At 48.0% G+C, this 27,848-nt stretch overlaps 2 protein-coding genes across 2 annotated transcripts in view; one reads left to right on the top strand and one right to left on the bottom strand.

Annotated features, from left to right (window-relative positions):
• Positions 1-17,494, top strand: part of ABHD2 (abhydrolase domain containing 2, acylglycerol lipase) — a 41,291-nt gene extending 23,797 nt beyond the window's left edge. The window contains exons 6-11 of the mRNA XM_055812117.1: positions 1,926-2,109; positions 5,764-5,856; positions 7,559-7,669; positions 8,899-8,968; positions 9,873-9,957; positions 11,016-17,494. Coding sequence (XP_055668092.1) covers positions 1,926-2,109; positions 5,764-5,856; positions 7,559-7,669; positions 8,899-8,968; positions 9,873-9,957; positions 11,016-11,212 — 740 coding nt within the window. The 3' untranslated portion in view covers positions 11,213-17,494. The remainder of the gene's footprint in view (positions 1-1,925; positions 2,110-5,763; positions 5,857-7,558; positions 7,670-8,898; positions 8,969-9,872; positions 9,958-11,015) is intronic.
• Positions 17,495-19,218: 1,724 nt separating this feature from the next.
• On the bottom strand, positions 19,219-26,426 carry RLBP1 (retinaldehyde binding protein 1). The gene is made up of 8 exons (XM_005242411.3): positions 26,126-26,426; positions 25,224-25,267; positions 24,819-24,947; positions 24,328-24,529; positions 23,048-23,226; positions 22,190-22,348; positions 21,446-21,556; positions 19,219-21,337 (listed from the first exon to the last, which is right to left on the bottom strand). Exons 2-8 carry the CDS (start codon positions 25,233-25,235, stop codon positions 21,179-21,181), a joined length of 951 nt encoding a protein of 316 aa, XP_005242468.1. The 5' UTR covers positions 25,236-25,267; positions 26,126-26,426; the 3' UTR covers positions 19,219-21,178.
• Positions 26,427-27,848: the final 1,422 nt, after the last annotated feature.

The raw sequence follows: 27,848 nt of genomic DNA, 5'->3' as shown, positions 1-27,848 counted from the left end.
TCTGAGTCTGGCAGGCAAATGGGTTGTAATGTTATGTTGCTTGTTTTATAGTTATTAAATCCACTCCTTGGTGGAAAACATTTCAGCAATACCAAGTACCTCAGTTTGTATTAAGGTCCTAGGCTGTTAATGGATTTAGGCCTCTGTGTCTTGGGAATTAAGCTTGTCCTCCTTAAAGTATTTGGGTTTTTTTATAAAAGTTGAAGGCTTTCTTCCATGGAGTTTTACTTTAGACCTTAGGGAGTTAGCCTGTAGTGCATCTCTTGAGACATACCTTTCTGAGTCTTTTATAGCCTTGGAAAGGGCAAGGAATGCCTAGCACTTTGAGTAAGACAGTAAATCACTTGGCAGAGTTGCTTATTAAGTGGAGTGCCAGCAAACCATGAGCAGACTTTACTCTGCCTCCAACCCAAATATCCCAGTGTCCTTTCAGCTTTTGCTGGATTCCTGACATATTTGTTGAGGAGCAAGTAGCCTAAATGTGGGATTTGCCAAATCCTCCTGCCTTTAAATCAGGCTTGACCTGTAGCTACTCTAGTTTCAGATTTCTGAAATAAGTACCAGCTGACCTCAAATCATTAGGGTCAAACACTAAAATATTCTGACTGCTGGGTTTTTCTAGAGGGAACTAGAGCAATGCAGTACTGGCTATCTTGAGGAGAGTTGCTCATTAAGAATGCTCACAAGTTAGTGCCCAACTGTGCTGAAATGCTCAGCCAGAAGCTTGCTGTTTCACTGAAGTAAATAGCTACCTCTGGAGTAGACTGAGCACCAGGGTTGCTAAAACCACAGTCTGTCTAGCAAGGATGATACAGTTGGGGGGGGGGGGCACACTGGAGCAGTGCTGGGGTTCTACCCTGTGCCAACCTAACTCTTAGGGCTTATCTCCCTGGACAAGTTCCACAGGATAGAGCTGAGTTTCTGACTTTAGGCAGGAATAGCTGGAGATTTATTTCTTTTGTTCATGGGATGCCTCCTGTGTGGTTTGCAGTCTTAAATTCAATGGGAGGGTTAACAAAGTGCATAGACAGTCAATAGCAGTGTACTAATGCCATCAGTTTTGCAGCTGCTTCTCTTGATGTTTCCTTTTCCCAAAGTCAGAGGCAGGAGAAATAGCTGTAGGTACTCAGATACTGCGTGTGTGGAGGCCTTCAAGTCTGTCAAATGTTCTGAGGACTCCAGTACTGCCAGAAACTGGACCCCTTGGTGCCTGCAGCCTGTGGGTGCAAGTCGGGGTTAGCTGAGAGCAGAACAGATCTGTATAGAGGCACTTCTCTCTTGAAGAGGGGATACCTATATGTCTTCTAGGAAGCTGCAGTACCTTTACCTCTCTGGTGGTTAAAAAGGGCTAGCTGCCTCTGCTTAAATGCTTCCCTCTGATACCAGAGAGCACCTGCTTAGTCAGGCCCTGCAACAGTCCACCTAGAGCTCTGTCCTGACAAGCCAGCTCTGCATTTCCATCCCTTCCCTACATCAGCATGGACTTAAGGATCCATAACAGTCTTGCTAAAAGCGAAGGAGCAAGCTGCTTTCCAGACACCCCACTGGAGTTTAGAAGTGGCAGACTGCCTCAGGAATGTAGTGATGTGTGCTGTTCTTAGATAGTAATGTCAAGCCCAGAGTTGTTGGACTTTTCTTAAGCTGCTTTAGAAAGGAGGAGTTCAGATTGTCAGAGTAGCTGTTGCCATGATTTTTAAGCAAGTTAATTTCATCTTACTTTGGCACTCTGTCAGAACTAAGCATGAGCTAAGGTCCACAGGACTCGTAAAACAGATACACGAATATGTGTGAATCAGCTCTTAAAACCGTAAGGTTATTGAAAAGCCAGAAAGGGTAAGAAGCTGGACTTTAGGCATGCAACTGAAGTGTGAAGTGGTAATCTAGGTATGTTAGAAGATGATTTTTGACTCTTGTCTTTATTTTAGGTTGCACCTGGGAATTTGGTGCCATGGTTAATTACATCAAGAAGACCTACCCTCAGACCCAGCTCGTTGTTGTGGGCTTCAGCCTGGGTGGAAACATAGTGTGCAAATACCTGGGAGAGAGCCAGGCCAACCAGGAGCGAGTCCTGTGCTGCGTCAGCGTGTGCCAGGGGTACAGTGCACTGAGGTAGGTCTAAAACTTCTCTGTGCTGGTCTCTTCTGGGAGTGCAGGAGGGGGCAGATCTTTGGCAGGGTACGTGCGTGGAAGGGCAAGGTGAAGGGTGCCATGTTTTTCTTGCATTGAACTGGTCTGACTGCTCAGTCAGACTGCAGTGTGTGGGATGCCACCTTCCTGAAGGAGCAGCCAAAGCTATGTTGATTTGGAAGTACAAATAAGCTTTCTGTCAGTAATACAAATAAGTTTTCTGTACCTGGCCAGGTGCATGTTGGCAGCTTCTGGTCTGTGCATGTGAGCTGGCCTGTGTTGTTGCTACAGCATCCTAAGAGGAGGCATTCCTCATACCGTGCTGGTCTAATTAACCAGGCAGGCTGGGCAGCATGACAGATGGCTGAGATGATGCCAGGTTTGCAAGCAATAGTTTATGCTGTCTCTTCAGTCTGAGAAGTATCCCTTGGTTCCTAATAGCTTGTCTGCCTTCAGTGTGCAGTTTCATCTGGCAGCTCTTACCTGGGGAGACCAGAAAGAGACACAGCTCATATGCTGTCAGTCCATGCTCTCCTCTTGGTGCATGTCACTGAAACAGTGTTGTGGGCTGATGAGAAGATGGAGAGGGACTTGCAACTATGTTACACAATTTGGAGGGTGAGGAGGCTTACAGCCCTGAAGTCTAAAACGTTAACCTGTGGTTCCCCACCTAAAAGCCAAGGCTGTCAAGAGCTGTAACGGCTCCACCTAGTGCTAACACTTCCACTTCACTGATGGAGGATCTAGGTACAGTACTGGTGGCTTAACTAATGTGCAGTAACTTTCCATGAGTACATAGGTAATGAAGTTTAAGACAGTGTAACTGGCTAAGCTACTGCTTTCAGTTTTTACTGTTGGTACATAGCTACATCTCAGTAGCTGTCCATGACTTTACGGTAACATAACGGCACTTTTGAGCCCTGAGACTATCTGCAAGGCGAAAGAAGCTGTTGAGATGAGAGTAATTTGGGTTAAGATCCTTTGGGCAGATAAAAATGGTGAAATTGACAGCCCTGTGAGGGGTTTGCGATGGAATTTGGCTTCCCAGTGTGGTCAGGGTAGGAGGAACTCTCTTGATGCTGCTGATGCTCTGCCTGTATAGGGACCAGTTTGATATTTAGCAGTCTAAAGACACATTTAATGAGTTAACTCTTACAGGTGGAAGAAAAGCTTTTCTGGAAGCATTAGGATGTGACTAAAAGTTTGATGTGCATGTCAATAATATTGTCATACCTAACCCCTTCTGAGATCAGATGTGACTACTGCTAAAAGTGTGTGTAATCTACTGCTAGGTCCCCATGAGTTCACACCCTTAAAATCTGAACAGATGCTTTCAGGAGCAGGTTTTTTCCTGTTTTGTTTCAAGTAAAATGTTCTTAGTTGTATTAAGGTTCTGGCATGGAGCACAGAGCATCCTTTTGAAGCCAGCTCCTCAATTGCAGCTGTCAGACAAGGTTTGCAAGGATCACATCTGGCTGTGGTGCACTTGGTTCATCTGCAGTTACGCAATATTGTTTTTCTGGTCTCCAAAGTGATGGTGCAAGTAATGCTGTTCTCTAAGCTGATTTCTGTAGTAGTATGTCATGATGCAGAACAGCAGGGAACAGACAACCTGTTTAACAATACCACAGTTGAATATCCGTGCGGAAAAATAACAGCTGCTTGTCTGAGTTAATTCAAGTCTTCAGTGGGTTATGTAGATTACTGAGCTCTTGACTCCACCTGCTGGGTAAACATCTACTAGCAAATCTTCGGTCTCTTCAGTCACAAAACATCTGCTATGCCTTACTGGGCAATCAGCAGGAAGGCTTTTCAGAGCTTGTCTCCCTACCTAATATCTACTTCTGCTTTAAATGCTAATTAGCTGAAGAGCTAGGGGAAAGCAACATCAGTAAATATCTTCTAAGCAAAAGAGAAGGTAAGGAGAGCATTGTGCCCTCATTTTAAAAGGAGGAGGGATGGGGTACAAAGCCCCTCCAGGTAGAATGGTTAAGCCTTAGCCTTCCTGGGCTTGGTCTGGTAGGTTAAAATAACTGGCCTCATCCCTCTGGGCTACATGAAAGTGGATTACCTTGGTAGGCATGACCAGTTAGTTTACAATTCCATTTTATTTTTATATTAGCTTGTACAGCCTTTATACCCCAAATAACTTTAGGAGAAGTGGGGGAAAAAATGGTGGTGAGCAAGGTGAAGCAGGGAGCTGAAATATGAAAGCGTTTCCAGAGCATTAAGCATGAATCCCATAGATGGGCATAATAAAGTAGCAGTAATACTAGGATCTGCCAGAAGAAAATGAGACTCTTAATTTAATGAATTAACACGGAGTCTGGGGAATGTGTTCCCTGAGGCTAGATGGGGACATGTTTCTGTATTCCTTAATCTCTGCCTGCACAGGCTTGATTCTGCTGCTTGATCTTGTGGAATGCATCTACACCATAGCTACAGGCTTTGTGGAGAGGCCTCAGCTTTGAAACCTCTGCAGTCCTCAATGGAAGCAGCCTCTTCTAGTGTTGCACCCCTTCATTTTAGGAGTACTACTGTACACCACAGAAACTGCAGGGAAATATAGTAGTTTTAACTTCACATGTCTTGTAGTAACTTAGTAGGTTTGCTTAGAAAATATTTTGTGAGGAAAGAAATACACATTTTCCTGTCTTCATTCCCCTGCCCTGACATAAACATGGTAGGTGTAGTAGCCAGCTAGGCAAGAAGATATGGAAAGACTTTCATGCTTTTTTGTTTTTAATTCTGTACTCCAGCATTGCTTACTATGAGAAAACATAGCTTGCATCTGCTCTGATAGGGGACTTGCAGGTTGTGGCCTGGGAGGTCATGCTAAATCTAAATCTGCTGCAGTTCTTACGGTATGTTAATGTTTAAACGGTAGGAGTACTTCAGTAGCTGAAACTGCTCCCAGCATTCTTAAGTTGCTCAGTAAATGATAGTTTGTTTCCTCAGTAACAGCAAACCCTGCAAAGAGTAAAGCTATAACCTGCCCATGACCCTTGCATAGCAAAGGAGCGCTGGTATCTGGCAGAGCTCACAGAAGTCTGGATGACTTTAATTCTGTTTTAACAACAGATAAGCTCTAAAGTGCTGTTCTGCTTTGAGAATAGGTAAAGACTTCAACTCAGATGCCACTTGCAGCTGCAGCTAGTATTTATTCCTATAGCTCCTGCCAATGAAGCTGAAACAGTAATGGTATCTGTACATATTGGAAACATCTGCACAAATTATCTCCTCTGCAGAGCTATATACACAATAGACAACAGTTTGTTCAGCAACAGGTTTTATTCCTTTCCTTGGTAGTCCCATTTAGGTAAATTGCACTCAACTTACACAAAGGGATACTAAAACTCTTGTCAGTGTTGCAGATCTTGATTGATAGCTCTTAAATGCTCTGATCAAAACTGCTAATTGCATTGTGCAAAATGAGACTGCAGATCTGTTTTCTGATACTAACAAACTTCATCAAAGGGGAAGTAATTTCCTGGAAAAGGTTAAGCTGTGGCAAGGAGGGCCTGGAGATTTGTTTTCGTAGCCTCTAGGCTGCCATAAGGTGTTACACTGTATTAAATCTGATCTTTCAAGATCTCCATTAACAGCTTTGATTGTTCTGCACTGTGGTTTTTCTAGGGCACAGGAAACCTTTATGCAGTGGGATCAATGTAGAAGATTTTATAACTTCCTCATGGCAGACAACATGAAGAAGATCATCCTTTCTCACAGGTACTGCAGTACATCACTTACACTGATAGTACTGATTCAGTCAATTGCTATATTGGATATGTCATCATGGTCCTTTAAAATAGCACTCCTGAAAGATGATGCGCCAGTTCCTTGCTTGGTGGTCTTTAGGTGAACCAACAGAGAAGGGGAGCACATGTCAATCTCATTCATGTACTGTAAGATATACAAATAAGCTTTGGTGATCTTGTTAGAAGAAAGCAGGCTTTGTTTTCTTTTTGCCTTTTGAGAAAACTTGCTTAACAAATAAACTAGATGTTCACAGGAAAACATTGCAATTAGACTTCAAAGTGGAGTATTCTGCATCTGTTTCACTTCTAGCCAAAGAATTCCATACTCAAGAAGCCTCTTGTTCTGCCGTCTATCTGAGGTAGGACTAATCTTCAAGATCTGCTGTACGGGGCTGCTGCTTATCAAATAAGCAAATAGTCAAGCTGTAGCTCTGGCTTCTAGCTGTTCCTCTAGAAAGAGCCTGTAGCCAGCAAAATACTTAATGTTGCTGTTCCTGGAGTGCAAGTGTACTTGTAGGATCCCTGTGCTGCTGTTGTGGTCCATAGTTCTTGCAAAATAAAGGAATGTGTGTGTTAAACGGGTGACATACTCAGTGTTGCTTCCTTCATCAAAGTTTTCAGGGTGCTTTTTTCTAGGGCAGTAAACATGTAAGTACCTCATCTGTGTATATTTGAAGCTGTCTGACTCAAGGGAAAAGGAGGGGAGTATCTACGACCTGTTCCGATTAAGAGCATATGTCACTTGCAAACTTCTGGTTCATTGTTTACATTCCTGTGCAGTACGAAACACTTGTAGAAGGAATTAGGGCAGCTGACATGTACGGTGATCCACATAATTCATTCCAGATTGACAAATATTTAGACAACTTGACAAAATTTAATGTGAAGTTAGGTAGGCCCCCATTAAAAGGTACTTAAATTCATAACCCAGAAAAAGCCAGTGCTGGCTCGAAGGCAAGTCTGTTAAGTAAACTTTTTTCCATAATCACTTGTGCTCTAAGGTAACTCCCCCAAATCAAATCTAGCCTCCCTCCTACTCTCTCCTGCAGCTGCCTCTGAAAGGGAATAAAGACCCCTTTCCAACTTGTGGCTTTTGTTATGTTTGTTAGGGGAGCAGTTTGTTCTGGTAAAGAAACACATCTTCTCCTGAGGGCAATAACTAATTATGACAAGTGTCCGTGGTAAATAGCTTTCTGCTAAGGTAATGCCCCAAGTAACTTCTGCTGTGTGAGCCAACCTCGTATCTGTGCTGGGGAGACTTTAGGACCAGATGGTAAAGGAGATGCTATGCCCAGGACTGCTAGTACTCTCACCCAAGCCACCCACAAGTTTGGTCTGAAGCCAAAGGACCCTCCCTCTAACATGCAGCCTCTGTTCTAAATAATTTTACTGCTGTCTGTTCTGGGAAGATTCTTTAGAGGCCCCTCATGCAGTTTCTAGTACAACAGGAAAACATCTTTTTTTCTGTAAAGGGGCTGCTAGGGTTTCTGTTATGCCTTGCTGCAGAGGGAAGTGGATTAATAAACTGTGCTTGTTCCCAAGAAAGCCTCGTGTATATTGTAGGCCACTTCTGGTCTTATCTTGACAGACCTGGTGAACTCAGTTATCCTTGAATAGGTCATGGCTTTGCTGCCCCTGTTATTTGGATGTTTTTCTTGATGTTACTCTTTCAGGCAAGTTCTTTTTGGAGATAACGTGAAGAAGCCACAAAGCCTGTCAGATGCTGATCTGAGCAAACTCTATACAGCAACATCCCTTATGCAGATTGATGACAACGTTATGAGGTATGAAGGGCAATTCTCTGATCCTTTGCAGAAGTCTGAAAGTACCTTCTCTTTCAAGTGTTGCTCTTGCGTGCCCCTTGCTGTGCCTGTAGGAATCTGAAATACAGTGCTGACAACCTCAAATTCTTCCTTGCCTTCACATTGAACAAAATGTACCAGGAAAAAAACTTGCTATTGACAGTCACAGCTTCTGTACGTAAATGCCTCCTGGGTGATTTTATCAGTAACATCTGAACCTGCAGCCCTCAATAATGTGGGAAGAGGCCAACTCTGCCTGCAAGCTCTAGCAAAAAAAGTGAGGAATGTGGAAAACAGCTCAGAACTGCTCATGGATGTCCTTAGCCCTGCTTGAATTTTCAAAAAAACCTTCTCCCCAAAAAACACTGTTCTCAATAAACATTAGGGTTGGCTGACAACATAACCTTTTTTACTTGTCGTGCTAACACCTAAATTAAGCTTTCTGCTTTACTAAGCCTGTTACTGCCTGTGCCCTTGAAAACACATAGCACTTTTTTCAGTGGCAGTGTTCATACCATGGCATGTTCTGTATCAGGCATTGACACCTTCCCAAGATGAACCTGTAAACTGTCAGTTATATACCTGTAACGCTTCTGGCAGACTGGGAGTATTGCTAGCTGCTTTGTTTTTTTTTTAAAAGCCATGGAAGAGAAACCTTCCTACTTGTCCCTCATCCCTGAGGCTTTCCTAATTTGGGCCAACAGCTATGTCATCTCTTATGTTTTTTGTGTTTTTTTTTTTTACAAACAAGGCACTTGAGTATGGGTTTACTGAATTCTTAGTTTGGGATGGAGTACAAATGCTTTAGCAAGGCACTGAAATGACAGTGAATTCTAGGTGGCTTGTAGGCAGACCCTGTTACTAGTATGTTTGACATTCGTAAACTGTGGTGGTCTTGTATTTGAAAAGGCTTTCAGGTAAAGATGAACAACACTATAACTGTTTCATATGTACAATTAACTGGAGTGGAATACTTAAGAAAATGCCCTGAAGGCTGCTGTAGACTTCAGCTTGCATATTTAACTTGCCCATGCTGTCATGGGTTTAAGCGCAGAAAGCATAAAGGCATGTGCTGCCGAAGGTGAGTTTGCAGAGACACTGGGTAGAAAAAAAATTGCCAGTGAAAATTGAGGCATCATTCCTGTCGCTGCGTATGTGTCCTCATGGGTACTAGAAGCAGACTATTGCAATGAGGGTCTTCTCTATTTCAGGAAGTTCCATGGCTACAGTTCCTTGAAGGAATACTATGAAGAAGAAAGCTGCCTGCATTACTTGCACAGGGTAAGCTATTGCGATAGCGATTGCTCTTCTACCTTCATTTTCCTACTGGAGGGAAAACACTCTGTGGTTTCTTTTGTTGATACCTTGACATAGCTGTCTTAGCTGGGATTTTCAGATATAATTGAGCGCAGTATATTGGAGTGGGATTTCAATTCCTGCTACCTCTAATACTGGGGCTAAATGCTCTAGACTATAAAGAGCTTACAACTGACAAGTAGTAACATGCAAGTGATCTAGATAAAGCCGTGCATTCAGCTGAACTGCACTTGAGTGTATGAAGATAAGGTGAGAAAGGTATGGTGACGTAGAGCCTGCAGTTCTAAGGAAGAAAGGTTTGCTAGATACTGTGAAAGAGACTTAGGATGTTATCTGGCAGGCAAGATGCTTAGCAGACCAAAGTTTTGCAGAAATGGAACTGGAAGACTAATTCCTTCTTGATGTACCGAGCCAGAGGATGGAGACGTTCCAAGGGAGTTTCCTGGACTTTACCCAAGGTGTCCATAACAGAGCTGGCACTAACTGCCTGATGTGCAAAGCAATGCAGAGCAAAAAAGGGTGTAGCTATCTGAATTCTGAGAATGGGTAAGATCTGTGACTCAGTCTGTATTTGCTGTCATGCACCTCTGGCCCTTTCATACAATTGAGTTGGGGGGGGGGGGGGCAGTGTGTGTAACACAAAAAAATAAAGTACTGCAGAGTAGCCCATGGGTAGGAAAACCACCAGTCTTAATTTCTGACTCTGCTTTTCTGATGCTTTTCATGCTGCCATGTACCTGGAGAAACTCTGAAAAAAGATATCATAATTGAGTGAAGCTAAGATGCTTTTACCATTTGTAGACTGAAATTCAAATGCCTCTTACTAGTGATTTTTTTTTTTCCTTTTCTGCCATGTTTCTTGATGCAGATCTATGTTCCTCTTCTGTTGGTTAATGCTGCTGATGATCCTCTTGTGCATGAGAGTCTTCTATCAATTCCAAGAGCTCTTTCAGGTATGTTGAAGCAGTCTCCTCAGCTGTGTATGCTTGTATACCTGCAGCTTCCTTATCACATCATGATCTGATTTCAGAACAGGTTGACTTGCTTCCTTACACCTGTAAACCTGTGGGATGTGTACTAGGCCTCTTTAAATCATCAGTTACTAGAACTAGCAAGGCTAACCTTGAGCAGGGAGAACTTGAGTCCTTTCAGGCATGTTTTGCTGTTTTGGCTTGTGTTGATAGCCAGCAGATTACGTTCTTGGATGAAAAAATGCTTCCTTGTGTCTTCATTCCTCATTGGGATTTAGTAGAAAAGTGGGTTGTTATATTGATGGTCTTCATCAAGTACACCTGAGTGGCCCCCTTTGCTGATGAAGGCAGGGAGCACATGCATAGCTGTGTCATTTGGCACTGAACTAGGATCTCTCCCTTGGAAGAAGTCCTGTGAGCTGTCTATCTTGAGCTAAGAAAAAGGGCAGATGACCTCTAGAAGCTCAGAAGAGAGAGCTGGCTGCTGCTTCATCACACAGATAGCAGGTGCATAGGGTGGGAAAGCAGGGTTCGTTCTTTTCCTAGTTCAAAGCTGTGAGCAGACTATTTGTCTACAGCTGCTTACAGACAGAAGCAAGCATGGGGGCGTTCTCACTATATGTGGAACAAGGTGGCTGATCTACTGTCAGAGCTTAGGACAACTCAACATGATGCTTAACAGTTGTAATTCCAGTGTATGTGTGTTAAAGATGTTCACTCCTTCACGAATGAGTGTTCTTGTGGCGATACAGATATTGCTGTAAGGGCTCAGCCAGCAGCATTTCTTTCAGCAGCCTTCTCGTACTGGCTGGGGCTGGTGTTCATGGACTGTCCTGATCTGTGAAGCAACAAGTTTGTGCTTTGGACTTCAAAGTAGCTGTGACCTTTTGTCAGTGCACTTCTGCTTCCTACACATGACTGCTCCTTTGGTTCAGATGCTATGCCAGAGGTTGAGTTTAATTATCACAACTTAAGATGGTTTCATTCTCAGCTTGAAGATGTTAACCTTCTGGAACTTTCTGCCTCCTTTTGTTTTACAGAGAAAAAGGAGAATGTCATGCATGTGCTGCCCCTTCATGGAGGCCATCTGGGATTTTTTGAAGGGTCTGTACTATTCCCAGAACCTCTTACCTGGATGGATAAGCTTGTGGTACAGTATGCCAATGCCATCTGCCAGTGGGAAAAGACAAAGTCTCAGTGCTCGGACACAGAGCAGGCTGTATCTGGCCAGGAGTAATTGACCCAAAGACTCTGGATCACTTTAGTGTATCTCCCCCTTTGGGAACACATTGTTCCCTCACCTGCTGCTTCAGGTTTCCATTCTCTTTGGTATCCTATGGCTGGGGTCTGATCACAATGTTTTCTTCCAAAGTGGAGTTAAAGCAAAGATTAGTATCTGGTCAGAGCATCTTTGCATATATAGTCACTTGGGTTTGTAATTTACTGCTCTGCTTGAAGAGTTAGGTTGCTGACTGTGACTTGCTACAGGATTACTGAGCTAAAGACTGCTTGCTTTAATATAGCAGAAGTTTCAAATGTCACAATCTCTTCACCTGTGGGTCAAAAACTTGATTTGCAGTGTTTGTTTAGGTGTAGATGACAGGGTAACAGTTGACTGTTTTCAGCTGACCTGGTGCTGGAAAAATCCTGTACCAAGCCACAAGCCAGTGAGCAGTTCAGTCCAGGCCACTGAAATGTGGGCTGGAAAAACAGATGCTTGACTACAAATGGAGTTCCAGCCTTGCACCATCTCAAGGGAAGCCTTTTAGTTCCTAGGAATGCACTTACATAATTGAATCAGTTTTAAAATACTTAACTTTTCCATGCTTCAGCTGTCTGTGGATTGAGGTGTCTTTATGCTGGGAGTCCAAGTAGAGAAAAGCTGCAGGCTGGTAATAACAGTTAAAGTTTCTGTCTGAACATGTTCTTGCACCAAGACCAGATCAGTCACCTTCTCATGATCTTTGCCTCTTTTTAAATGTAGTCATCTTCTTAGTACTAGATTTTTTTTTGTTTGACCCAGGGCTTTTTAAAGCTGGCTGTGGCTTCCAAATGGAAACCAGGGATTCGGAATCTGCAGGATCTTTGTGACATTGATCTGCTTTAAAGAATATTTTGTAAAGAATTAGGTACTCTGTTAAGGGTTAATTTGGTTTTGGTGGTGGGGTAGGGTATTTAGATTTATTCCCCTAATATTAGGGTAAATAATACAAGAATTCTTCCCCTTAGCTTTCAAAGCATCAAATGGTTTTCAGACACATGAGTTGCCTTATATTTGGTGGGGAACTGGATGTCTCTAGCCCTGTGCAACTACAGTGATATCTTTGCATGGCTAACTACTCCCATATCGATGTAAATGTCGTAGGATTACTGGCTCCAGTAAGACACTGGGCTCTTCCTCACTTGAATTGCTTTTCCACACCCAGACATCCTCTTCTAGTTTTAATGTGCAAAGTGAAGTCTGAAAGCTGTTTGCAGGAAAGATGCCTACTCACTTGTGCTTTTCCCTCAAGTGGCTGTTATGGTCTGTGCAGAGATGGTTATTAAAGACCATAGTCTACCCCCTGGAAGGAAAGCAGTCCCATGGCAATCTGGAGACTGAAACTTTGAGGTCAAAATCTTTTAGTTTGTTCTGTCAGTGGTGTTGTCTCACTAATTCATCCTTAGGACTTCTTTATCAGTGTCAGTGAAGTTCTTTTCCTGTCACACTTCCCACTCTATTAGCACTTTACTGCTTCAGCCTTGGTCTGTGTTCCAGGCACTTCAGTTTATAGCTTAAGGGTGAAACAAGCAGCAAGACTTCAGTCTGGTAATACAGGGGAACAAGCCTTCTGGACTGTCCTGTCCCTAAACCTTCAGTAGGTTGGAGAGGTGGGTTTTTGTTTTAATAAAGCAATAATTAACTATTGTAGCAAAGGTGCATTATCGTATCAGGAAACTCCTTTCATTTGCCTTAGGCCAGACACCTTGGCCTGTTACAACAAACTGTGGGTATCTACACATTCTCCTTATTAGTAAATACAGGTTTCCTTTTTTTCTTCGAAGAAAAGATGTGACCAAGTAAAGCTATAGCAAGACTTGGCCATGGTTGTGGCTGTTCCTTTAGAACTATTTTAGGGCATCAGTTAGCAAGGATATTCTTGGCTGATGGATATCTTGTCTCTATGTTGTTATAGTCTTATTCATACTGCATCTGTATATCACTAAAATCTGTCATAAAAGACACTTCAGATTTTTGCTTAAGTAGATGTTCATGTAATAATCATTGGATATGACTTAAATACCTTCTCACTTTAACAGAAGTGGAGTGTAAACAACACTTGTAAGCATCAAATAGATACAGGATAAATTTAGACATGTAGAGGTATATGGTTTTTATCTCCAATGGGTTACAACTTTCGAAGTGTTTCAGATTTCACAGTATACTACAGCTGTAGCTTACACAGGTCATGGCTGTCTGCCTTGAGGAAACAAAACTGCCCTTCGTGTGCTTCGTGTGTCATTCCTCAATCGACCTTTACTATGCTGAGGTGAGCATCAACTTCAGATGGCTCTAGGGGAGCAGAGGTTGTCCTTGGTACCAATACTGCTGTTGAGGTGAAGAGCCAGCCATATGACCCAACATGTGGTTACCTATGAATGAAAGGTCAGCGTGTGTCTGACCTCCTTTTGAGAGTAAAGTGTCTGCCTTCCTCAACTGGAGAGCCTTATCAAAAGCAGAGGCGCTCTGGCCAGCTCCCCAGGTGGCTGAAGCTCTGTCATCTTCCCCAGGACTCCAGGCTGGCAGAGCAGTTCAGTGGTTGACTGGCCCAGAACATGAGTCAGGAGGGTGAGAACTGGCTGGGTGCTGCCTGGGGAGGTTAGTGCTGAGGCTAAGCAAGTGTTTTAGCTCTGCTTTTTGACTGCATCATGCCAGTTGCTCCTGAATGCACAGCTTTGTCCTGGGAAGCTTTTCCTTGGAAAAAAAATCTTCTTTACAAAATGGAATGAAGAAAACTATTCTTGGCGGACCAGACTTTCAAATGTTTTTTTCCATTTCTGAGATATGAGGAAGCTGCCACCTTGTCCAATGTACCCTTGTTTCAAACAAATTTCACCACAGCAGGTGGCCAGTCAATGACTGGTTTTTAAGCAAGTCTTCTAAAATGAGGTGAGCAACTAGGCAGTTCTCAAAGCAGCAGGAGCTGTAGCTTTGTCTGATCAAATAGAGATATTTTTTTTTTTTTCCCCTCCCTTGAAAAGACTTTAAAGAATCTCCTTCCTGCCCCACAACCCAAGCCTTCATACTTCGGAAGTGCTGATGCTGTGGACTTTCTGAAACTCTTAACTACAGAAGTAATAGGGGTTTCTTGCTCATTTGAACTGTTTCTGCACTTGCATCTACAGCTGTTCAGACCACTTGTGGCTTGACAAACCAATTCTAGCCTGTTTGGGGAAGAGAAGCTTTTGTTATAGCTTATTTGTGCAAGGTTTCTGGAGCCTGAGGTTCATCTTAACCAAGCTTCTTGTAGATGGAAGCAGTTAGGAGGAAAAACATTCCATCTCACCCAATGTGATGCTGCTTTCAAAGCAAGACTAGTGGTGTCAGACTCACAGCAGTAACTTAAAGAGATCTTAAGGATGAGGGAGAGGAGAAAATTAAGCTGCAGTGCTCTAAAGACCTTCAAATAAGAGAATTCTATATTAAATCTTGCTGCTAAGAGTGATGGGCAACCCCAAGATGTGTGGGACTTTGTCCAATCAGAAATACTCTTCTCTCAAAAAATACTAGTCTTGTGACATGGGCAAGTGGCTTTCATCTGCCCAGCGAACTCAACCTTAAGTGGATTCTGAATTTTTAAGTCTCAGAGGTCAAGCTGCCTTTTTTTCATCTTTTGTCAAGACACGTGAGGCTGAAGTGTACACTTGTAGATCATTACAGTATAGTCTGATAGTGCAGGTCAAGATTACAGCATGATGAATCTGTCATGCTCTGTTTAGTTTCAAACTGGGCTTAGAAAAAGCATTAGCAGAGCTCTTCCACAGGTAGTCTCATGTGGTATACACCCCTCTTTCCTGTCACTGCACTTGAACATAAACCCCAAGGACTCTCAATCGGATAGCAAGTTACAAAGCTATTACTCTTTGGTTAGGCTGGTCCAACCATCACCTTTGCTAGTGTCTGGAGAGACCTGAAGATTGAAGGTGGGCAGCTGGGAATTGCTCTTACTGAATAAAAGGAACTTGTGGGTTCTGCTACATCAGATCTGCCAGCATTTGTAATGTCCCTTGGTTAGCTTCTAAATTGGAGGTGCTTTCAGATGGGTCTGGCAGTGTTGTAGTTGCACTATGAAGACTGAAGTTTGAACTTCCCTGCAGTCTTTCCTGAGTGTTTTTCTGCAGTTGCTGTATATGAAAAGATAGGTTACAAAGACAGGGCATTAATCAAAGAATGTTGGGAACTGTTAGCTCCAGTACTGAACTTAGCCAAGTTATCTGTGTGTCACCTGTTCTGGGTCTGTCACAATTTCCTAGACCAAGCCCTTTGACACGTGGTGCCTTGCCCTTCTCCTCCCTTGACATCAGCATATCTAGAGATTTCAGTTAACAGCTCTGCCAGAGCTTTTGAGGCTTTGCTTTTTAGTAAATTAATTTTCAGATGCTAGGTAGTGAGACAGTTCTGGCAATGCATACTGTAGAAGCGTGTGCTGACTTAAAGGACCTCTGTGGGCAGCCTACAACTAGCTACAGTCTATTTTGAGGCTTAAAATAACAATGTACATAAGCAGTGGAGATCACTTTCAGCTCTCTGCTCCTCTAGCAGGGATTGAGTCATAGAAGGAGGGTTTGCTTTGCTTAATATGTGACTTGTTAACTTAGAATCCCAAGGCTCTTGTGTCTGTTAATGCTCCAGCAGCATAGCTGGAGGTGGATTGCCTAACTGCCTACATCTTAAAAGACAGTGCAGAGAGTAGCAACTTCAGGATTTAATTGCCAAACAGTTTAGTGACCTGGATTGCTTCCAGGTTTTTCTAGAAATACTATGCCAGTCTGGAACTCATTGAAATTCTTCAGTCTTCTTCCAGGAGATCAGAAAAGACCCTAGCCTTGTGCTGCATGTATAAGTCACTTTTGTGAAGAGCATCTTGTTTCTGGCTTGTCATGCTCCATATGTCCTTACTCTTTAGGTAGGTCTGTTGGTTGAGTAGGTCGTGGAGCCACAGTGACTCAAAGCAGTGTCTCCTTCATGGCTTCTAGCTGAAAAGCAAACAGCCCTTCTTGGCATGAGGACTTCCTGAGTTTTCTCCAAGCTTAGAATGCCTCAGAGCAACACCAGCCCAAGGGGAGGGTGCCTTGTAATTGTACCCCTTTTATCACCTGGACCTTTTCAGCTGCTGGGGTAGCTTAGGTGTAAGTGCCATCAATGAGTTAAAGCAGTTGCCAGCTTTCCACACTGTGGTAGAAGGGTTTCTAGGGTTATCCTGAACCGTTGCATTCTGAATATCTGTATTCTTGGTTTTGCTGGTTAATCAATGAACACAAACACTGCAGTCCAGGGCAGCATTTATCAGGTTGGCTCTGCTAGTATTGAACAGCCTTTTTCACATCTATCTGATAACACACTAAAAGCTCCAACCCATCATTTGTGGGTAAAGGCTTTTCTTTCTTTCCCACCCAATGGCCTTGCCTAACCCAGGTAGTTGAAATGCAGTAAGGAGCCTGATCCTGCAGAGTGGCTCTACACAAAGCCTTTTTGCTTCTGTCTGAATGACAAGCTTGCATTGTCTCTCTGGTCATGCAAGAGCTTTGATTAGGTACAGAACTTCCTTCTAGGATCTATACTATAGTTCTGTTGGGATGTTGACCCTCATGGCTCCTGCTAACTGGGAAGTCTTTTTTTAAAAAAAAGCCAAACAAAACCCAGTTGTAGTTAATATAACCAAAGTCTACTGCCCAAGTCAGCAGCTTTCCAAAGAAGTATGATTTCTCATTGTGTTACTTGACAGCTTGATCGTAATGTCTAGTGACAGACCACTAAATATTCTTCTTGAGAAAACGTAACCTCTTTCTCTGACAATCCCAAGCTGAGGTGGTGTGCAGGGAGCCTAGGAAGAACAGACCTGTGCCCTTGTTTTGCCCATGCAGCTGTGCTAGAACAGGCTGAGTGACTTCTAGTGATCTTGGTGAGTAGTTAACTATGAAAATGTTTTCAAATTGGCAAAATTATACTTTGCAACCATCTCTAAATGCTGCCCTGCAAAAAGCTTGTATACTGAGACACTCTCCCCGCTGCCATGTTCTGAGTCAGATTCTCTGGAGCTGAGAGCTGCAGGGAAGATGATTTGCAACTAGCAATGCAATTTTTCTATATCTGCTGATGTTTACCTTTGAAATTATATATATAAAACAATGTCTGATTTTTTCTTTAATTTTTGTTTGTGTGGTGTAAAATGGAGGTCATTGCAAAACAAAATGTAATTTTGTTATCTTTGATTCAGTGAGATTTCTTTATTTAAAAATAAAGGACTTATTGAAGTCAGTGATAATGTGTAGTGTGTGCAATGTTGTTGGGTGGTGAAGGCCAGCTGTCACTTGACAGGCACAGCAGCCATGCCTTCTTATTCAGTTCCTCTGCAGCAGGGAGAGGATAATTTGATATGGGAATATATTGGGCCAACAAGGTAATATTGATTAAAATGCAACTGGGTATCTGAACATGTTCCCTCGGTTGCAAGATTCGGATTAGCTAAGAGGGGAACACAAGGAATCATTTAGACCCAGCCTTTACACATGCGAAAGATGTTAGTTTCTGTTCACTAGTGCTGCCTAAAGCAGGACTGCCTTAGGGGAAGGCTATCCCTACATCTCTGCAGTATTACACCAAGGCAGCAGTTAGCTTGTTGACAAGACAACTTTTGCAAGTAACTCCTGTTTCTGGTGTTGCCTTTACACTTTGATGCACTAGTTTGCTGTTCTAGCGGTAAATGCAAGAACTCGGATTGTTCTAGGAAATGTGAATGAACTGGTCCTTCGAGGGAGAAGGCTCAAGTTTGTACTCCTTCTGCACTGCCGAGGTGGGGAGGATGGGAAGAGTGACAGTTGGGAGTATCTTCACCTTTCGCTTGTTGCAGCTTCTGTGCCCACCTCTCAAAGACCTGGCTCTGCTGCCCACTGAAAGCTGAAGCAAGTGTCAAGTAGATAAATGGGAAGACTGCACAGGGGCCTTATGCAGCAACACATGGGTGGTGTGCCAGCCCCTGCCACCGCTGTCATCTTCAGCTGGAGCCTTCCTTTGCCTCTGTTGTGTTTCAGAGAGCAGAACAAGGACAGAGCTGCTACAGAAAGGCTCTAGAGAGAAGGCAGTCTTAGCAATTCCTGCGATATGTAGGAGCATCCAATAGTTGCCCTGGCTCTTGAATCTGATGGGGCTGGGCTTGGTGGCTAAGCATGGGGTGTCTAGCAGGTTCTTGAGTGGAGGAGCGCATGGCTTTCTTGGCAGTTGGCAGAGGCCTTCCCTGAGGCCCAACTTTGGGAGCTAGCTGGGGGCTGACTTTATCTTCTCCCCTTTTTCCCTTGCAGCATGAGTGATGCTTGAGCCTTTTGTAGTTGCTTTGTTTCTGGCCAAAAGGTATTCAGTACTGCTCTGTTGGAGAGTGGAGTTGGTATCAGCTTAAAAAGCTTAATGCCTGCCCTGAAGATACTGAAGAAGGGCTATTTTTGCTATTGGATGAGAGAGCAGGTTGTGACAGTCCTGTGTCAGCTGCTGGGTTCTCCTGGGATTATGAGGTTGCTAGCTGGAGGAATCCTCCAGAGGCAGACCTGCAGCTGTGCCAGGACTAAGCTGAAGCAGGATACAGACAGGGTTTAACTGTGGCCCTTCCTGCAGCATGACAGAACTCTCCTCTGGGACAAGAGCTTCCCTGGAGGGTGCGCAAAGCTTTTGGCTGTGTTTCTGCAGAATCATCATGTGTTATTCTTCCCTATTTAAGAGTGAGTGGGTTTCTTAATCTTTCAGCTGCTGGCAGAAAAAACCACATAACAGCATCTCTGGCCAGGACACTGACATCTTTGAGCCTAGGGCACAGAAGAGCACTACCTGACTGATGCTAAGAGCTCACTAGTGTGTGTGGGGGGGTTTAACTACAGACCAAGTGAGGCATGCAGACGGTTAACTGGGACTGGTGAGCCATCAGGGTGACTGGGCTGGACCAGGACTGTTGCTGCTTTTCCCCTGTAATAAGAATTGCACTGTGGGAGGCAGTGTTTTGGGCTCCATTTCTAGTTTATTGGCCATTGCAATTTGCTGTTTTATCTACTTCAGAACTCCTTCCTGGCTTGGTCAGAGTCACTCCGGGGGGGAAACAGGCCAGCATGGACCATGCTCCTTGCTCCATTTGCTGTGCTGTTCTATGCCTCCCCATCAAAACAAGCTACTGGCTGACAATTTGTCCCAGCAGTGCTGATCAGCCACAGGGACCTCCTGAGAGCTGTGACTGTCCCAGTCCAAATCCCAGAGGGCAGCAGTGTGGGGCTCCCGTGTCTGTATGGGGGGTGGGGGGTGTTTGTCTTTTTTTTTGTTGTTGGGTTTTTTTGTTTACAAGAGAGCTGCAATTGCTCTGTCTCCCAAGCAAGCTGTGCTGTTGTGTGCACTGGTTGTAGGGCTGTTGTATGTGGTTTCCCTGGGACAGCTCCAGATGCTTCCCAGGCCCTTGGAGAGTACTGCACAGTAAGGAGCCAAACGCAGCAGAGAGGTGCCTTTCGCTCTCCCTCTGGGCTGTCACGCAAGGCTGGTGCAGGCGTGGGCTGGGACTGGCCATACGTGGGCTAGCTGTGCGGCTGAGGCTGGAGAAAACAGATCTAACCCCAGTCGCCTCTGCCCAGACAGGCCCCATCCTTCCCGCAGCTTTGGAGCCGATGTCCTGTTTGGTTTGAGCCTGAGCCAGTGCCCTGATGAATGCGGCTCTTGTCAGTGCCCTCCACCTCGGCCGGCTTCGGGTGGGAGTCTGGTCTTCTGGCTGATGAAGGGCACCCGTGTGGAGCTGAGAGGGAAGTGGGGGGGGACACGACAGGGCATGCTGCAGGACCAGCTTGACAGAGAAGAAGGTAACTTGGGCAGAGACCAGCAACTTGCTCTTCTCCAAGCCTTACTGCTGGCCAAGGGAGGAGAAGATGGTCTGGAAATGGGTATCCGATCAGCTCTTTGGAGATGCCTGGTTCATGGGCCAGAACGGAGTGCCTCGCCTGGGACACAGCTACTTCTGCCTCCTCCTCCCCACCCAGGTCTTGCTGACTCCACATCAGCAAGGGCTAATTAGCATTATCATCGGGCACGGTTTGCTGGGCAAGGACCCTTCTCTGCCCTCCACAGTGGCTTTTGGTGGGACTTCCCTGACTGAGCTCCCTCTCCCAGTGCAGTGCTGGGGGAAACAGCTGCACTGCTGACACTTGTGAAGGATTTAGGAGAGTATATTTTGCTTGTCTTTCACTGTCCTGTGGTTAAAATCTTTTTCCTGGTCTTAGGGGTTGCTACAGCCTCCGTTCCTCCTCCCTGCCTGCCTGGCTGAGCAGGAATTAGGCAGAGCCAGCTCCCCCCAGGCCCCTGGTCGGGTTCTTGTTTGCATCTTTTGGGCTATTTTTCCTGGTTAGAGCAGTTGGCTGAGGATAGGGTCTCTGCTTGGGCAGGGGTGGCGCTCCTTCTGGGATGCAGGGAGGATGGAGACGGCTGGTTCCTTGGCCCCTGTGCCAAAGGGCAGTCTGTAACGGGGGGACAGGGATCTCCCACCAAGCACTGACACTCCTTAGAACCAGCAGCGCAACCAGTGCCTGTGACCAAAAAGCTGCATCCCTGTTCCTTGCCACATGCCACAAGGGACCCTGGAGCTCTGCTGTTAAATGCTTTATTTCTCCCTTGCTGTAGCCCTCCCTTCCCAGAGCAGACACTCTCCTGTCCTCCCCCCCGCAGTGCCAGGGCATGCTGTGGGAGAGGGCTGGTGGCCTCCTTCCTCTGCTGGCTCCCGAGGGAAGGATGCTCTGCCTGGGAGGGGCAGAGCTGCTGGGCAGCCCGCTGCCTCATTTGGGGAGAGGAGGGACAGGCATGGAGCAATACGGCCAGAATGCCTCATCACAAGCAGTCATTAAACCAGTGCTACAGTAAGGAGGTGGCTGGGGTTAGAAGGCCACCTCTGATCCTATTGTACAGGGGAGAGGGGGATCAGACCCTGGTTTAGAGAGCCGTGTCTTCAGCCTCGATGCGGGGCCCAAAGAGTTTCTCTGCTGTTGCTTTGCCATCATACTTGGGCAGGTTGCCACCAAAGTCTGCTGGCAAGATGTCAGCATCAATCTCCTGGTAGAAAGACTCCAGCTCCTCCCCATGCACAAAGACCTGGAGGGACATGGGAGCAACCCTCAGCAGTGGCCTGAGGCGACTCTTCCCAGCTGCTCTTTCACCCAGGGAAGTGCCTTTGCCTCCGGGTCCCTTTCCCAAACTCACCCTCTCCAGCAGTTTGCTCTTCAGGAACGGTTTGACCACATTGTAGGTGGTGGTGAAGTACCAAGGCTGGTGGATGAAGTGGACAGCCTTGAAACGTGCTGGGAAGGAGTCCTAGGATCCCAAAGCCAGACATAGATGATTACAGATGTTGCTGTCCGTGTGGAGCTGGGCAAGCAGCAATGAACACCCCAGCGCTGCCTCAGCTCTCCTCACCCAATCTCCCCTTATTTCTTTGATTGCCCCTTTCTGTCCTGACCCAGAGAATTGGATGTCCTAGCACCAGGGAAGCTGCAGAGCCTCCCAGATGGCTCATTGCTCCCACTCCATGAGAAGGGCCACATCTCTGCTGTCCTTCCCTGAGGGGAGCCGAGAGCCTTTGGCCTCTGGTCCAAGAGCAGAAATCCTGGAGTGCCTGTGGGTGTCTGTCCAGCATGGACCAAGCTGGGCTGAGATGTTAGTGAGGAAAGGCCGCCATGCCATGCCATGCCATAGGATGCTGCAAGGAGTGGTGCTACTGCTTCTGGTCCAGCTTTTGAGAGGGCAGGGAGATGGGGCGGGGAAAATAGGATCCATTTTGCAGGATGAAGCCGATTCACAAGCAAGGCAAGGAGCATGTGATGGGGAACAGCCTCTCCACAATGCTTTCTCACTGTATCAGTGTGGTGGCAATCCCAAACCCTGCTAGTCCTGCTGCCTTCCTTCCCTGGGCTCTCGGCTCCCCCAGGGCCCTCTCTGCTACCTCACCTGCAGCATGTCCACCATCTTCTTGAGCTCGGAGGGTTTGATCCCTGATGCCTGCTGCATGGTGAAGCCCTTGAAGTTCTCAATGATGCAGAACCCATTGATCTGGGTCTCTTCATTTTCCAGCAGCTTCTCCAAGATAATGCAATAGGCACGAAGGATCTGATGGAGAGGAGAGACAGCAGGGTTTGGTATTAGGTCTTACTTTCCATAGACCCCAGGAGGGTCCCAGGAAGAGTCCCATGGACCATTAGACAGGGCAGGGTCTGCTTGACTTCAGCCTGCTTGTCACAGGCAACCCCAGGACTTCAGAGCAGGGAGGGCATTTCTGGGGATGCTCAACAACCACCACATTCCCCTTTCAAGTTAGGTACATCTCAGATCTGGATCAGTGTTATGTTGCGACCAAATTCAGAGCTGAGCAGAAAATGGGGCTAGGAGAAGCTGTGAGTTACATGCCTGGAAACTTCATTGCCAAGAAGCCCTTTCTGTGCCCTGTGCCTCAGTTTCCTCCTCTGCCCTGCACATCCCTCCTTTCTGAAGTGCCTTCCTTTAATGGCGTGGTGCCTTTTTTCACCCTGTCTTACCTGGGCAGGGGGATGCACACCCCAGATTCGGCCTGCACTTTGCACCACATCGGGGGGAAGGAAGGGGGGGACCCTTTGGGATGGACCACACTCTCCCACACTCCCTCGAAAGATAAACTCAAAGGGCTGCAGTTTTCCTTCAGCCTGGATGGCTGGAGGCTGCGTGTGGACATATGTTGATGTGTTAAGGGATGCTGCGCTCAGACGTGCTGAGCAGGACAAGCCCAGGAGCAGGACCGCTCTGCTCCGGGAGCAACAGCTGAGCTGGGCTGACCTCATCAAAGGTGATCTCTTCATAATCCCAGTTCTCGATGTTGAAGAGCATCACCACCCGGCCGTACTTGTCCCTGCTGGCCAGGATGCCAGGGTAGCCAGCTTCGATGGTGCTGCGCACAGCCTCGGGGGTCAGGTTGTCGAAGAGCTCGGGGTACTGCTGGCGGAAGTTCACGTAGCCTGGAGGGAGGCAGAAATCGAGGGCAATGGCTGCTTGCCTGGCCTCGGGAAGCTGCGCGAGCCACCAGAGCCAGGATGGACTGGCAACGGTGAGAGGGTCCTGAGCCCAAGAGCTACGGACCAGCTGTGCCTGAGCTCAACATGGGTCAGGTCTCCTCCAGCAAAGCAGGGAGAAAGGAGCTCGGCACTAGATCAGCTCCAGCCCCAGCCCCAGCATGTTGTGTTACCCACCCCATGCTGGGGGCTTCCCATGCCTGCCGCCTTTCCAAAACCCCAACAAGCAGATAAAGTAATTTTCCCCCTCATTTCCCTTCTCCTCTTCCTCCCTGTTTGGGTGACATCCTCTAGCTCCCCTGCCTTGGCACCCTGCAGGCATGAAATAAGGAACCTTGTCCTGGGAAAATGCAGGCAAACAAAACAGCTCGCCTGGGAGCCAGCACTGATAATTACAACTCATTATGCCCGAAGCTGACACAAAGAAGAGTGGAGCAGGAGCCAGGCAGGTCCTCACCAGCGGCCGCCCCCCAGGCTGCCCTCCCACTCCCCCTCCATCCCTAAGGATCACTCTCGGTGTGGGGAGGGGGTGCCACAAACCCCCCAACCTAGCCCCCAGCCCTCAAGGGGTCCCAGGAGCGCTGAGCCCACCAGGCATCATGCACAGAAGCATCAGGGTGGGTGCAGGGCTGGCTCTTTACAGGATTACAAAGGGGCATGTATAGGACATGGGGCTCTTGAGGGAGTGCAGCCCAAACCAGCTGGGTTTGCTGTACAAATGAAACAGCCTGCCACCATTAAATGCACTTTTTTCCCATTTTTCCCAGTAAATTAGCAAGGAATGGGATTGTCCTGGTGTTGCAGGATGCCTGGCATCACCCTCATTCATTTCCTTCCCCATCCCGACTCTTTCCCCTACATCCCAAGCCCCCCAGCCCTGCCTGTTTCTATTTATCTTCTCTCCTCATCCCCTTCCCATGCCAGGGTCCTGCTGTGCCAGCACCACGCGGATTAGGGGATGAGGAGGCCCCAGCACAGGAGTGGGAGCTGCTGGTGGATGTGTACCCCTGTCCTCACCCAGCGTCACAGCCTGGGACCCCTCCCCACCTTTCAGCAGGTCATATGCCCTGTGGACGTCAAACTTGCGGGCACGAATGAAGCGGAGGAAGAAAGAGTCGTCCTTCCCCTGCACCTTCTCAGCCACCGCCTTGCACACCTCCTCGCCGCCCGCCCTCTCCTGCACCAGCTCCCGCAGCGCCTTCACCGCCACCTCCCTCTGCTCCTCTGTCTCGTTCAGCTCATCCTTCGCCTGGGGGGGGGCAAGCAGAGAGGGGACCCAGCTCAGTGATGCCGCACACACACCCCAAAACACCCCGGGGTTCATTTAGGCACCCTGGGTGCTGGGGGAGTGCAGTGATGCTCCTTGCAGCATCCCAGCACAGGGAGGGGAGTGTCACCCACGTCCCCTGCTTGGAGACCCTTTGCGGTAAAGTACATGCCTCCAACACAGGAGCTCAGTGATGGTCTCCTCTGGCCCCTGGGAAGGAGCAGAATCCCTGGGCTGTGCCTGCCCCACCACTCCCCATGGCCGCCCTCACCTTCTGCAGGGTGTGCGGGGGGATCTTCTCACACTTCCCGAAGACGGGGCCATGGTCCTTGGTGGTGAGGCGCTCCAGCTTGGTGCGCAGGGCCTGCTCCTCCTCCGAAACGATGCGGAAGGTGCCCGTCTGGGGGTGAGGAGAGGATGTGGGATCTCCCCAGGCAGCCCCCCCAACTCCCTGCAGGTCTCCTGGGATAGGGGACTGTGGGGAAGGGCAGAGCCTCCACGCATGCACCCAAGGGGGTGCAATGGGACGGGGGTGGGCTGTGTGCTGCCCAGGCTCCCCGCAACAGGCTGAGAGCAGCCGGAGAGGCAAGGAGTGTGCGGGGTGCACCCCATCCCGACACTGCAGGGACAGGATGCTCAGAGCGCAGGGGAAGGGTGGCATGGGGGCAGTACTCACAACCGCAGACATGTTGTCCTCTGTCCTCCGTTGGCTGCAGGACACTGGGAGAGAGAAAGAGGGATCAGCAGCAGTGGGATCCTGGTGGCTTCTGCAGGACTCCTATGCCCCATCACCTGCCCCTCTTGCTCAGGCAGGGGTGGAGGTGGGTGCCCAGAGGACACCCCCAACCCTCCTCAGTGCCATCATGCAATGCCTGCATCTCTGCCTACCTGCCGGAGGCTGAGCAGCCTTGAGAAACACTAGGGGTGTTCGCAAAAGCAGCTTAAAAATCTACGTATTGATCGTCTGACCCCTTCGTCCTTTTTTGCTGGCTCTGCCTTTCCGCTGGAGGTTGGGAGCATCTCCTGGGGACCCCTGACCCCATGAGCTCATCCAGTGCTGTTTTGTCTCAGACCACCTTCATACAGGCAGAGGCTAAGCACCCAGCCTCGGCCAGGCAGCCAGCCAGCTTGTGCTTTTATTGCCTTTAATTTCCACTGCCCTGTTATTCCCAAAGTTCTTCCGGAACCATCAAGCCCTGCTGCTCCAGCCCAGAGCCCATTGATGGCTGCAGGGCTGCACCGTGAGCTTCTCGGCATCCTTCCAACACGGTTTGGGTGAAACACCTTGTTCCTATGCATGGGAAGGAGGAAGAGGGCTGCCTTCATCCTACCTCCAGCACCTGACCCTACCCAGCTGTAGCACTGGCTCCAAGCCCAGGCTGTGCGAGGGATGCTTGGCTCCAGCTCAGCCACTTCCCAGGGGCATCCTCTTCCCCAACAGCTCCAGGGGAAGGGATGGGCATCCCCCTTTTCCAGGCACTAAAACCAGTCCCAGTCCCGGAGGTGCCAGGTTAAGGGAAGACTGGATGATGGTCTCCAACACAGTTATTTCAGGTGGAAAAAGTCCTGGATACTCACCAGGGAGAGGAAAAGCTGAACCGTCCACAGAGGGTCAGTGCCTGGGGCTGAGATGGATGCACGAACGGCGAGGCCGGAGTGGAGCAGCACGATCACTGTGCAAAAGCTTTGTAGAGTCACCGGGTTGGGATTAGACCGTCACAAGGCATCAACTCACTGCAGCTTTGTAATTAAGTCAGCAAAACCCAGGCAAGAAACCCCATTAAAACATTACAAAAGGCAGCTGAGGAGAGGGAAGGAGGGAGTCAGGGCTCCACCAGCCAGCCGGAGCGTGCGTGGAGGGGCAGGCTGGGATGCCGGACCCGATTAATGAAGTATAAAAGCTTCTAGTTGTGTAACTTGCTCATTAGCACGGGGCAGGGGCAGAGGCAGGGGGTGGGCAGCCTGCCATCCTGGCCTGCTCCCCCAGGGTGAGCGGGCCAGGTCTCTTCCCCAGCTTCTGCCCCCAAAAGCCTGGCAAGGTCCTACTTTGACTTGGCCGCATGGTTGCAGGGATGGGTCCACAGCAGAGGATGCTCCCACAGCTGATCTCTCCAACGCTTCCCCAATGAGGCCACCCGAACCAGCATCCCTATGGGGCCCCTTTCAGCTTTTAAAATAAAAAAACCACGGGCAGATTATTTATTTTACAGTGCCCCCAAGTGATGATTGCCTGCTTGGGAGCTTTTGGAACTGGGCACCAGTCCACCCCTGGGGCGATGCCCTGGACCCGTGAGGGAGGGGAGCCCCGGGTTGCAGCAAGGACTGCACTAAGCCTGCGTGTGGGTGCACTGGGATGGAAAAATGGGGTTTTTGGAACATTCCAGCATGCTGAGGCCACATGGGGCAGGGGAGCCCCTGCAGCCTTAACCTTTTTTGAGCCCAGAGTAGTGGGAGCCGGGTGAGAACGCGGTGAGGATAAGGCTGTGCACGGCTCTTTCCCCAAGCCCAGGAGAAGAGCTCGGGCAGGCTCATACCACAACAGGGATTTTGGGGAGGTGGTGGGGCTGGGCTAAGTACCAGCGCAGGACTGAAGGTGCTTACACAAGGCATGTTTTGTAATGCCATCGGGATTTACGGATTTGGTTTCCACAGGGCTGCCCTGCAAATGGAGCTGAGACCCCGCTGTGAGGGAGGGAGGAGGAGGGAGGCACGAGATTCCAGATGAAGGGCAGGGAGGAGCCAGGAGGGAAAGCTCGGTCCTGTGCCAAGACCCCAAGTGATGCCATCATGTCCAGGGGCACTGCATGCTGGTTTTCATGGGAGACCCCCTGCCACCTCCTCCTCCTCTTCCCACGCCAGCCCTGGTGCCAGGCTCAGCTTCTTACTAGAGCTCATTGGACCTTTGCCTGCAGCCCAGTGAGCAAGACAGTGTGTGACGGGGGGACACCGTCAGCATGGGGGTTCCCAAACAGCCCCAAGAGCCCCGTATGGGGATGGCAGAAGGGACCTGTGCTCCCCAGACCACCTGGGCGTCGTGCCTATTGCAGATGAAAGTTTTGCAGACTCATGCACAACCCATGGCATCACCAAGTGGGTGGTTTTTCCTGGGAAAATTAGCCCTGGGAGGGGTGGCAGTCCCAAGGGGGACCCACCTCAAGGGGGAACCCACCCCAAAGGGGGACCCACCCCCAGGAGCTGTGGCCAGAGCCCTCAGGGATCTCGTGGCCAGGTCAGGTGATCCCCCCCTCCCCGGCCCCTGGCCCTGGGCGAACCCGCTCCCCCCAGCCCCGCAGCATCAGCT

Source organism: Falco peregrinus, chromosome 1 (genome assembly GCF_023634155.1).
Source record: "Falco peregrinus isolate bFalPer1 chromosome 1, bFalPer1.pri, whole genome shotgun sequence".
NCBI classification, from domain to species: domain Eukaryota; kingdom Metazoa; phylum Chordata; class Aves; order Falconiformes; family Falconidae; genus Falco; species Falco peregrinus.
This window is presented reverse-complemented; position numbering and strand designations above follow the sequence as displayed.